The sequence below is a fragment of the Gadus chalcogrammus genome, chromosome 14 (assembly GCF_026213295.1).
Source record: "Gadus chalcogrammus isolate NIFS_2021 chromosome 14, NIFS_Gcha_1.0, whole genome shotgun sequence".
Lineage (NCBI taxonomy): Eukaryota > Metazoa > Chordata > Actinopteri > Gadiformes > Gadidae > Gadus > Gadus chalcogrammus.
Genome location: NC_079425.1, coordinates 2,541,350 through 2,553,977, shown reverse-complemented (window position 1 = coordinate 2,553,977; position 12,628 = coordinate 2,541,350). Strand labels below are relative to the sequence as shown.

At 50.2% G+C, this 12,628-nt stretch overlaps 1 protein-coding gene across 1 annotated transcript; it reads right to left on the bottom strand.

The window, feature by feature from the left end:
- Positions 1 to 38: 38 nt before the first annotated feature.
- LOC130403238 (USP6 N-terminal-like protein) lies at positions 39 to 11,982 on the bottom strand. Its single transcript, XM_056607498.1, has 14 exons — positions 11,922 to 11,982; positions 9,838 to 9,868; positions 9,345 to 9,430; positions 9,194 to 9,233; positions 8,704 to 8,784; positions 8,103 to 8,210; positions 6,301 to 6,410; positions 5,194 to 5,242; positions 4,456 to 4,576; positions 4,233 to 4,327; positions 3,974 to 4,039; positions 3,089 to 3,188; positions 2,523 to 2,675; positions 39 to 1,950 (listed from the first exon to the last, which is right to left on the bottom strand). The coding sequence occupies exons 1-14, from the start codon at positions 11,927 to 11,929 to the stop codon at positions 1,253 to 1,255; spliced, it is 1,746 nt and encodes a 581-aa protein (XP_056463473.1). The 5' UTR covers positions 11,930 to 11,982; the 3' UTR covers positions 39 to 1,252.
- Between the last annotated feature and the right edge of the window lie 646 nt (positions 11,983 to 12,628).

Here is a 12,628-nt window from a genome sequence, read left to right as displayed (position 1 = left end):
CACACACCATAGAGAAGATAAAATATGTATTACCTTAGTTGTACAAATCCAGGGATCATGTAGGCTACTATCCATTCCTATTATAGGCTACAACAGTTTTCAAAAGACTTGCCGCAGTATATAAAATGTTTGAAGGGACGCAGGAGGAAGTGTTGAACACAAAACCTCTCAACGTTACTTAAAAATTAAGACTTCTCTAGTTTCTGGGTACAGTGCAACACTAGGACATGCTTAACCTAAACGCACCACTAGATGGCGCCCATTCACTATTTCTACCTTCAGAGTTTCAGTATGACCCAGTAGAAATGTCCTCCTTCTCTTACGCTGGTGGTCAACTCCTAAAGGCAATTCAGTTAGCCCTAATGTACTTTTCCAATAAATAATATTGAAAGATGTCACATAGAAGCTAAACGTTATCTTTAGAGCAATGACATTCAGCGTTCAACTCAAGCGAAGCATGCTAGCTCTTGTTCCAATTGTACAACGTTATTGAAAGGTTATGCACTAGTCCTTATTCTTACATTTCTATGTTTCTTTCTAACAATAAATTATTAAACAAGAAAACTTGGCAGTTAAACTTAGCTTATTAGCTTAGGTTAGCGATAGGTTTCAATGTGTACAATCATTCCGACAGTGAGCCAGCTCACTGAGCCAACCTACAAAGGGTCAGATGCTACGCTAACGTCCACATTACTGGAACTATCTTACAGCCGTCTTCCAAATCACCAGAATCCCTCTGTTACAAAACACGGTAGGACTGCCGATACCAAACCTGAAGCTGATCTAGATAAGGCATGAAGTACAAAAAAATAAAAGAAGACTCTTCTAGCAAACGTTTTACAAAGAACGACTGAGCAAACAAAGTAGCCTACAGTAACATTATAATATTTAACAAAATATCGCAAAACTACAAAAAACGTACATGTTTAAAAAACATACAGATTCTGTTACGTCAGACTAGTATCAGGCTAGTGTCACCAATCCATGTAACCCGCAGTACTAGAACATGAACGTCTATGGTTTTCATATAAAATGTCTTCCATTTCCTCCTATAAAAACCTCTTACATGATGTCATCACTGTCCGCTGATGTCCCACGTAGATACTCTCGTGTTTTCGGTTCTTTGAGTCATTCCCCTAATATTATCTTTAATTATTTTTCCCTTCAGGGCCACCATAACGCACGCCATCTGATTCCAGCATCGAGACTGTCTTGTGAGCCTGGAGTCCTATTGGCTGAGCTCGGCTCCGCCTCATGTCGGCCCGGCTCCTCCCCCTCCGGGCCGCGGTGCCTTGCCAATAGGCTCCGGCAGCGTGCGGGCTGGGTGCTCCAGCCGCCGGGCCCCACCGCCGCCCTCAGCGCTGTCCGTCTGAGGGAGGCTCTCGGACCGAGGCAGGCTGGACGCTGACGTCTGCGACGCCGACCGGAACACGGGCGCCGAGTGCGTCCTGGTCATCCCTCCGGGGGCCGGGTCCGGGGGGCCCGCCGAGAGGGTCTCCCTGGCTGCTGGGGGGTCCGCCACGCCCTTCATGGCCCCTGCCTCTGCCTCGGGGCCCGCTGTGTCGCCGCCCTCGGCCCGGCTTTGAGGAGGTTCTCCAGGGAGCGGCGCGTGTTGAAGAGGCTCCCCGTTCTCGGCTCCCCGGGCCCCTGGGGGCTGGTACGGGGGCGGCCCCGCCAGGGGCCCTCCGTCAGGGGAGGGCGGAGCCTGGCTGTGGACGAGGACGGGCTCCGGGGACGGCAGGGGGGGGCCTTCCTCTGCGTCGAAGGCCTCCAGGTCCCGGGGGTCCTTGGAGGGGCTCTGGTCGGGGGAGATGGCGTCAGGCTGGTGGGGGATGATGTGGAGGCTCAGAGCGCCCGCCGCGGGCGGCTTCCCCCCGCCGGGCTGCACCGGACTCAGCACCACGGGCACCTCCTGCCCCAGTGGCTCCAGGGGCAACTCCTCCGCCTTACCTGGAGGGAGACCAGAGGAGCAGGGAGATATCAGCCTCAAACACAGCTAGGGCCAGGCATGGCCTCCTGCCATAGATAGGTAGATAACACTTTATTGTCATTCAGGGGGAAATTCTAGTGTTAAAGCACAGCAGCAGTCAAGGAGGAGAAACAAGATATAATACAACACGATACAATACAAAGTCGTGCTCAAGTAATGCTAAGGAAGTGCTTAAAGAAATGCTAAAGTAAGGACAAACAATTGCAAATAGGGCATTTAGCAGACGCTTTTATCCAAAGCGACTTACATCGGTTAATACACATTGACAGACCGACAGCAGAGTCAACCATGCAAGGCGACAGCCAGCTCGACAGGAGCAGTTAGGGTTAAGTGTCTTGCTCAGGGACACATCAACACTCAGCTAGGAGGAGCTGGGGATCGAACTAGGGTAAGTGACATCATCATGAGCAACCCTCAACCAATGCACAAAGACCAATTGCAAGTCCCCGTAGTAACCCCTTTCCACCAGAGGCGGAGCTGTGGGCGTCCTGGACTGTAAAGAGAAGGCTGGGGAGAGCTTGTTTTCCTGCACCTGGGGGGGGGAGGTCGAGCTTCATCCGGCGCAGCTCCGTCATGGCGGTCTGCAGGTGCTCCACGACCGCGTCGTCGCTGCTCAGGAACGTCTGGGAGATCCTCTCCTGGAGGAACTCCCGCAGCTCCTCAAGGGACATCTTCTGCAGGTACTCTGGTTCATTAATCGCACACGCACACACGCACACACACACACACACGCACACAGAAATGCACACGCACGCACGCACGCACACACACACACATGCACCCAAGCACACACACACAGTCACACGCACACACACACGCACCCATGCACGCACTCATACAGACATGCACGCACGCACGCACACACGCAAACACAAACACACATATACACACGCACACACACACAGAAAAGTTTAACCAGACAATTGAATAAAAATAACAGCAAAGATTCTGTGGAAACAATGTATTTTTGACCTTGCTGTATCTGATTGGCTCAGCCTGGTGCCATGTGAAACCACTCAGCACCAATCTGATCCTATCAGAATTGCATGAGCCCGCTCCCTTATTCCCCTGTATGCGTTCAGTGGCCTGTCTGCGTACTTCGGTGTATCTTCAGGGTGGTGTAGGCCATGGCGGTCAGCAGCCTCTCTCCCTCCAGGATGAAGATGTCCCACAGGCGTAGGGTCAGCGTAAAAGGAGTCTGAACGGAACACAAGGAAGTCAACACACCACCACCACCACCACCACCACCACCACCACCTCAACCACCACCACCTCAACCACCACCACCACCATCGTCACCACCACCACCACCTCAACCACCACCACCACCACCACCACCCCCACCCCCACCTCCACCACCAGCACCACCACCACCTCAACCACCACCACCACCTCAACCACCACCACCACCCCACTTCTCTCCCCATGGCTGCTGCTCTCTGCTACTTCCTCCAGGCCAGCGGTTGCACATGCAGAATGTGTGACACCGGAGCCTCGCTGCGCCCCTCTCCGAAGTCAGGGGGTTTGTTGGGTTCTCTCCCAGAACCACAGGATCCGTGCAGGCCCATCTACCCCGGACCCCGCCGGGCCCACCAGGGCCACAAAGTGCTGACAGCAGCCGTCTGCTCCAGACCGCTGCGCCGTCGCAGGGTTGTGGCTTTCGGGGGCGAGGGGGAGGCTAATAGTAGTTCATCCCTAACCAGTCTTAATGTTCCCTCTTTAATATCCCCCTCGGCCCATACCACCAGACCTCAGCTTTATTCAGACCCGTTTATTTTCGGTGCGGGAATCATAATTGTAGGCATGCAGAATAAGGTCAACTTTCTGCCAAAGGGCTTTATTATTAACGTGCATTCCCGAAACAACAAAATAAATATTAGAGAGAGGAGCAGAGGACGAGAGGCAAAGGCAAGGCGATAAGAGGGGAAAGAGATGGAGGTGAGGGAGGTCAACATGGCCTCTGTGTGTGTGTTGCTTTCTCACCCGGTCAATGAAACACTGCAGAAACCATTTGGTGCTGTAGATCCCAGCAGACATCTGCTCTCGGTCCTGGGAAGGGAAAGACAGAATGACACAGATGGAAATATATTATAGATTGTCAACTCAGTCAAGTTGTTATCCTGCTTTTCTTTCGCAGATTGTTATAGCCATGCCCGAGTATTGTCTGTGTACGTGTGTATGGGCGAATGCATCAACCCACACGTGTGTATGCATTGCATAACCGACTCCGCAGTAATCTCACCAGATGCTTCTTCAGCTTGGGGATGAGTTTGGAGATGATCTGATCGTGATGGGCTTGGAAACGCTGCAGCTTGGGGAAACCCGGCACGAAAAACCCTTCAGTGGACAAAAGAGAGAATCAAAGCTTGATTGCTGTCCACCCCACCTCACACTTCCCCATCTCGCAGGGCCCCTCCCTGGCTGATACCCTCGACCCCAGGGCTCCCCGGCCCGCTGCCGCTCACCGTGCATGCCGTGCCTCTGGTCGGTCAGCAGCTGACACAGGGCCCAGAAGGCGTCCTCCTCGTTCATGTACATGAGCAGCAGGGCGGCCACCTGACTCATGCCCTGGCAGTAGCTCACCTCCTGCAGCGGGACGGGAGGGTACAGACGGACAGACGGACGAAAGCTCTTATTCTCTGCCTCTCTAAACTCCACCTTTTGCAACGGTTGACTCGGGCATACAGAATGCTATCTCTGTTGTATACGGGGAATGGGTTAACCTAGCGATTGTTAGTGCTTGGCACTTGGTTTTAAGAACATCCTGACTGTACCGACAGCGATATAGTGTTGTTTCTCTTACGTCTGGCAAATGTACTTATTGTAAGTCACTTTGGATAAAAGCGTCTGATATATGCCCTAAATGTAAATGTAGTTTGCTTGCTCTCTATGCTACGGCTAACAATGGGGAGCAGGGGGAGGGATGGGAGGGAAACGAGACGGGACAGGGGACAAAGGAGAGGAGATGGGGGACAGGGATCACATGCAGTTATCGTTGAGCCCTTATTGACTGTCCCGGCTTTTGTCCATGCAGAATCAATCAGGCTCACGTTGAGCTCACCTTTTTCGAACGCCTGTCTCGTGTATTTTGTTGGTTACGTTTCTTTAGCTTTTTGAGGGGGGGGGGGGGGGGGGAGGGGGGGTGGGGTGCATGTTTCTAACTAAGCGAGGGCTAATGGTGGGAATGGGGGGGACAGACTCACCGTGTTGTAGACCGAGTAGGCAGACAGAACGTTGAAAAGGGCCTGCTGTCTGTGGGGACGGAGAGGGAGAAGGAGAGGGAGAGAGAGAGGGATGGAAAGAATGAGTACACTAAATTGGGATGACAGAGTTAGATTCAGCACCAAACGCGCTTCTTACAAACACGCTGACGTTTCAGTGTGGAACTTTAATGTTTAGATAAACCGCCTGAGAAAGAAAAAGTAATGTCACAGCAGAAGTGCTACGTTTTAAGCCGACGTATTGAAGTGTTTCTTTGAGTTCACTGCTGCTACAGTTTGAGTTTCCATCGCCTCGCTCTTCCCTACAAGCCTGTGGCCCATTAGGCAGTCAGTGACATCATGCCATCGCTGGCTCAGGTTCCAAACAAACCCAGCACAGTAAAAACACTGAGACTCACTCTCTCCCACTCTATTCCTCTCTCTCTCTCTCTCTCTCTCTCTCTCTCTCTCTTCTCCTCTCTCTCTCTCTCTCCTCTCATCGCTCTCCTCTCTCTCACTCGCTCCCACTCTATATTCCTTCCCCTCTATTCTCGCTCTCTCTCTCTCTCGCTCTCTCTCTCTCTCCTCTCTCTCTCTCTCTCTCTCCTCCATCTGTTTCTCTCCATCTCCATCTTGCTCTGTCTCTCCATCCCCCTCTCTCTACCCCTCTCCCTCCATATGTTTAAGAAAAATCTAAATTCCCTGTGGTGCTGACGACACAGTTAGCGTAAACTGTTTCCGTGCGCATAATCCACAGTAATTACGTTATATAAACGGTTTACTTTTAAAATGAGCCTGGATGCAAACATAGCAGAACTACATATACACATTTCACATCCACTCATTCGACTTGCTGCACTAAACCCCGGCTGAAACATACGTTCTTGAGCCCTTCTGATCTGTTTCAAAGGCTTTTTTTATCCTCAGCATTCATACAAACACTTTGATCCACTTTTATAGGCTGTTGGTTTCAGGGTCAGTAAACTTGTGTTTAGAGTCAGAGTGTAAGGGGATTGGGGAACCACATCAGGGGCAGCAGCTGCCTCCTCTCCTCTCAGAGCAGCAGTGGGCTCGGGCAGGGGGGCTGGGTGGGGTGAGGCCAACACTCACTTGACCCCGAAGCGGTCCATGAACATGATATGGTTGCGGAAGGTCCTGTTGATGTCCAGGTCGATCTGCTTGATCTCAGAGGAGTACAGCGTGGCTTGTTCCTTCATTCTCTAGTGCACGGCAACAGGGGGAACAAAGGGAGGTTAGCGATGGGATGTGTGAACAAATGTAGAGGGAGTTTCTGTTTTAAACTAATGAAGTCAAAATAATAGGTGTTTAATGTTAGCATTAATTACAATGCAGAGCAATACACTTGGGGTGGCATATGGCTCAGGAGGTACTTGTACGTTCACACTAAAAGCTGTAAAAGATGCAAAATTGCTGAATAGCTCAAAACGCAACGCTGTCCAAAATATTTACAGCTCATATCGCTCTTGCGATTTTTCTTTTCCATTTAAAGGAGCCGCGCTTTTTGCCTGCACGCTCATAGTTGAGGCAAGTGCTGCTGCTGATGCCGAGCCACAAAAACACAAGATAGTCATAAGTTTGGTCAATAGAGAAAGAATAATAAGCACGAATACATACAACACGGAATAACTAATTAATGGAGCGATTGCTTATATGCTAGATTATAGCTTAGTTGATCGCTATCGTGTGTGTGTGTGTGTGTGTGTGTGTGTGTGTGTGTGTGTGTGTGTGTTGTGTGTGTGTGTGTGTGTGTGTGTGTGTGTGTATAATTGATAATTATGGAAAAGATCCACTCAACGGGGGCATTTGTGCCAGGCAGACCCACGGCAAACTAACAAATTAGAACTAGATTTTTGTGCGGTATCTCCCTGCTTCTGAAATGCGCTCACATCTCCACCCACCGCTCGTCCGCTGGTTTCCATCAGCATTCAACTGTGCGACCATCCCTGTCCCATGCGTGTTGCGTAATGCGGATTGCGTATGCCCTCACAAATTGTTGAAATCATGTGCTGGATGCTTTATTCTTTCTATGTGTTTTTAAGTTAATGATCGGACTATAATAAGACCACGTTGGCTATGCAATCGCGGACAAATTCGATGCCCTGCAATCGACGCAATTATTCTCTCACGCACCATGATGAAGGAACAAATGAGTGGGAGGAAATAGGAACTTAAGTTCTCACGTATGTTTACTGGGACCCACGCCAGCGAGAGACATCTACATTCCGATTGGCTGGCGGTCATTTACAGCCGAAACGCTACTAGCTCATTTGCATAGAGTTGAGCTGTTTTCAACTCTCATTTGCAGCTTTACAGCTTTGAAGCTATCACTCAAGCGTTTTATCGCTCCTCTCGCTTTATCGCTCATGTCTAATAGAAAGTGAATGGGCGTTTATCGCTCAAAACGCTTCACAGCTTTTGGTGTGAACACACAAGTAGAGCGGGTTGGCTGGTAACCAGACGGTTGCTAGTTCAATTCCAGGCTCCTCCTCGCTGGTGTCGAGGTACATGCTTGACACAGCCGTCGGTGTGTGACAGTATGTGAGGCAATATTGTAAAGCACTTTGAGTTGCCACTGGTTAGAAAAGCGCTGTATTAATGCAGTCCATTAACCATTTATCTGTCTGTGTGTATCTTATGTCGCCCACTAACATAATCAGCCTCACGCCACAGGAATGAGTGTGGGTGTACTGAGAGGACATACGTGCATACTATTAATAATAGCAAACAATGGCTGAAACAATAGCTGTGTAGAAACAAGGGGATTTCATCTCAGGTCTCCCACGTACAAATCAAAAGGTGGGTATGTGTACGGGAGAGTGAGGGGGTTTCCGCGCTCTGATATTTGTGTTTGTAACAATTGGTCGCTGGGCTTCTCTGTGGGTTTTTAATACCTTGTATTTGCCTTCGTTTTCCTTCTTCATCTTTTCAACATCCAGGATGAGACCCCAGGCCTGTCCTCTGAGCTGTAGAGGAATGCCCTTATAGACTCTCTTCACCATCTGACCAGGAGAGGAGGGGAGGGGAGGAGAGGGGAGGGGAGGAGAGGGGGGGGGGGGAGTGGAGGATGAGGAAGAGGAGGGGAGGAGAGGAGGAGGGGAAAGGGGAGGATGAGAGGAGGAGGGGAGATGAGGGGAGAGGAAGGGAGGAAAGGAGGGGAGAGGGGGGAAAGGGGAGGAGGAGAGGAGAGGGGGGGAGGAGGGGAGAGGAGAGGAGGGGAGAGGAGGAGAGAGGAGGAGAGGAGTAGAGGAGAGAAGGGGAGGGTAGGAGAGGAGGGGAGGGGAGAGGAGGGGAAAGGAGAGGAGGAGAGGAGGGGAGGAGAGGAGGGGAAAGGGGAGGAGGAGAGGAGAGGGGAGGAGATAGAAGAAGGAATGGAGGTTAAGCAGTGGGATGCATTTTAGTCTAAATGCCTTCAAATGCCTTCATTTTGTGTGAGGATACATTTGATTCATGTATTTCATTGGGCGGGAGAGCTGGGACATTGTTTATACTCACTCTTTCACTGTTTCTGTACTTCTCCCACTTCTTCACCATCTTCAGCCATTTCTCCACCCTCTCAATTTCTTGCTGCTTCCGCTGCCAAGGAAATAGACGGAGATAGGGTGAGCGCCTGTGTGTCGCACTATAACTAGATAAGCAGAAAGGATGAGTCGAATGCTCCAGATAATACATGCATCTATTGAGCCGTTCCTTCTCTGTGGAGCTTCATTTATAATAACATTACTTTTAGTACATTTGTCAGAAGAAAGAAAAACAACACTTTGTCACTGTCGGTACAGTTAGGATGTTAAAAGAAACCTTCCCCAACCATATCATGTTCAATTGCTAGGTTAACCCACTCTCTTTGTACAACAAAGATTCATTGGGAATGTTGCTACAGGGAATGTGAATGGGGGAAGGGTTAGATCGGGACGCACACACACCTACACACACATATATACACACACACGTAAACGTACTGTGCTAGCGTGCCTGTCTAACTCACCTTCTCCTCATAGGCAGTGGGGGCCGGTAGGTCATTCTCACTAGTAGAAGCACACAGAAACAACAGGGTTACTCCACGGCAGGCCATTGAACTGCTCCAAATGTGTGAATGGCTGACAGCCGGACCGCTGTGCCGGTGAAACACGCCTTACTGCATGAAGCCGAAACGGTCGGTGACTCGGTACACGCTGTAGTCAGCATCCTCCCAGGGGTCGATGTCAACACCGCCCTGCCGGCCCTGAACACACACACACAGACATGCATAGTACACGCACACACACACACACAAAAGCACACACACATTCACACACACACGTACACACACACACACAGACATGCATAGCACACAAACACACACACACACACACGTACAGACACATGCACACACACAAAATAATTAATCTTACTAAATTGTCACATTCTTTTTTGTAGTAAAAACTGCAAGGAGAAATGTCTAAATGAAGCATTTTATGGATTCAGAAATTAAGAAGAACACGTTGTTAGTACAAGCCTATCATATAGTAGCATGATGTCTGTGACTGATATTCATAACAGGCATGGCCTAGCAGAGAATGTGTTCACGGTTCCATAAAAACACAGACGATGTGACTGTGTTGACACAGCAGGCGGAGGGCCAGCTCTCACCAGACAGCCACATGGAAACACACCGATGGGCCTGAGAAACGGGAACAAAGGCAACGATATGGATCTGATCCTAGACTGATTCTATCTGAGACCCCCCCCCCCCTCCCCAGAGCCACTCTTCCAGCTCTATGAAAGTCAAACGTCTAAAAATAGTTTCCAAACAGAGGCTGTCTAGCAAGGGGAGAGAGAGGGATGCAGAGGGAGAGGGACAGAGAGAGAGGAGAGAGAGAGAGAGCGAAGAGAGAGAGAGAGGCAGAGAGAGAGAGAGAGGAGAGAGAGGAGGAGAGAGAGGAGGAGGAGAGAGAGGGAGAGTGAGAGGGAGAGGAGAGGGGAGGAGAGAGGGGGGAGGGAGGAGAGGAGAGAGGAGAGAGAGAGAGGGAGAGGTGAGAGAGAAGAGAGAGAGCAGAGGAGAGAGAGAGAGGGAGAGAGAAGTGGGGGAGAGAGGAGAGAGAGGAGAGGAGAGGATGAGAGGAGAGGAGAGGAGAGGAGAGAGGAGAGAGAGAAGAGAGGAGAGAGAGAGAGAGAGAGAGAGAGAGGAGAGAGAGCAGAGAGAGAAGAGAGGAGGAGAGGAGGAGAGAGAGAGAGAGAGAGAGAGAACGAGAGAGAAGGGGGGGGGAGTGGACAGAAAAAGACGGAAGAGAGAGAGATGGAGAGGGTGAGAGGAATAGGGAGAAGAGTGAGAGCAAGAGAGAGAAAGTGAGCAGAAGGACAAGGGAGAGAGAGAGAGAGAGAGAGAGAGAGAGAGAGAGAGAGAGAGAGAGAGAGAGCAGGGATGATAGACCTGAAATGGGGGCAGTAAAAGGGGTGACATCATTCTAGGATAAGATTCAGTCCAGAACGCGGGAATCTCCCGGGCCTCCAAGTCAGAACACCGTGTCCCCCTCTGAGCAGGGGGCCCAGTGCCCTCCACCCCTTCTGCTGAGGTCTGGGTCTGACCTGGGGAGGGACGGGTGGGGGGGGTGGGGGGGGGGGCAGCCACTGTCATGCTGGGAGAGGATTCGGTGTGTCCCCGAGGACACTGTCAGATAAATCACTACGGACCGCGTCACAGCTGTAGCAGGGGCTTGATGAGGCCTGTCCCGCAGCTCCCCAGTGGGCACACACACTCACACTCAGTCACACGCACACACACACTCACAGACACAGTCACACACACACACACACACACACACACACACACACACTTGCACCCTCAATCACATGCACTTTCACTGATTCCCGCTCCCACCCTGTCTATGCCGAGCCGCGGAGCGACGTTTGACCTCCCATGTGTCCCTGTGTCTAACCCTCCCTTTCCCTTCTGCGTGGCTGTTCTTCGCCCAGCAGCAGGATAGTGAGGTGGCTTAGGAGTTTGACTCCCATCCAGAATGTTCTGGGCCCCAGCCATGAAAGCCTCTGTAAATAATATGGACTCAACGTCTGTGTCATCACACCACGGTTTACGCACCACCGCCATGGATCCTTTTTTGCCACCAGCAGCGGAAACTGTCTGTATCTGGCACGTTGAGGGCGGGAAGTGAATGCTTGCTTTGCAGCAATCAACACCCTTTTTTTTAATTAAATCAACATTTCAAACGAGACCTCGACAAATACACAACTTAGTGCAAGATCTCTAACTCCTTTCTGCAGCCTTAACACATGCATCAGGATTGACAGTCATACTTTTTGGACAAAGCATCTGATAAATGACTGAACGGTCATTATTGTTATGTTTTTATTATGTATTGTTCTTGCATCGACATATGTGCAGCATGCAAAACAACTTAAGGGGCACTTAAACAACAGTGCTCTGTATTCGACCAGGAACATCTAAATACATGAAAACCCACACACAATCATTCAGTGAAACCCACACACACACTCATTGAGTCACTGTTTGCGTCCTTGTTCCTTTGCCTGCGGCCTGCTTTGACCCTTAACCTATCGTTATGTGGGCAGACGGAGATGATGCAACTCTCACTACAAGGCAATGTACCTTATGATAATGGCTATCTATTAGAACATGGAACATGTTTAAAACCCTCTGAAAGTCAACATCAGACGAAACGTGGTGCCGCGTTTCCGATCCATGCAGGCAGGCTCACCTGGGCATACTTCAAGATGATATCGGCTCGTTCCTCGGCGATCAGCTTCTCAATGTCTTTCTTCATGTCAATATCTGGAAAGAGGGAGAGGGAGAACATCATGGTTTAACAGCAGGTAGCCACAAAACACAATAATACTACTTACGGAAAAACGAGAAGGGAAGAGAAGAGAAGACAATCCTCTGATGCATGTGGGCGACTTGTAGCCTTCACACACCGCTCCACCACTCTGCCAGCGCGGTTTCAAACTTGGACCGATGACTGGGGTTACATAACGACTCATCACCACATCGACTGCATGGAATGGACGTGAGCCGGGTCATTGCATCAGGGTTTGATCAGGTAAAAAGCAGATTGTTTATCACCATAATAGATGAGCATAGGTTAATTTGTGAACAGTAGTGGACAAAACTGCAAGGCCATCAGCGATGCAGGGCATCTCTTGGTCGGCTTTCATAACTAGGAACTGTGATTTTCTTCCTACGCTTCCTACACACCCACCCCCAGTGCACGCCTCTCTGACATCTGCCTCTCGTCTGCAGCACCATGCCTGCTGACTCACGGCCGGTCGGTGCAGATGATGCTGCTGATATCTAACTCTATTACAGGGAGCCGATATGCACATTGGAAATGCATGTCTGACAGCGCACCTTGAGTAGTTACCCTTGATTGGACTATTTATCACGATGTTGAAGTGTAATGCATAT

What these genes read in the sequence shown, in the direction of transcription:
- LOC130403238 (XM_056607498.1), bottom strand. An exon ending in GACCGTTTCGGCTTCATGCA is followed by an intron (nt 9,234 to 9,344) that starts GTAAGGCGTGTT and finishes TGCTTCTACTAG; the next exon opens with TGAGAATGACCTACCGGCCC. An exon ending in AGTACAGAAACAGTGAAAGA is followed by an intron (nt 8,211 to 8,703) that starts GTGAGTATAAAC and finishes TCTCCTGGTCAG; the next exon opens with ATGGTGAAGAGAGTCTATAA.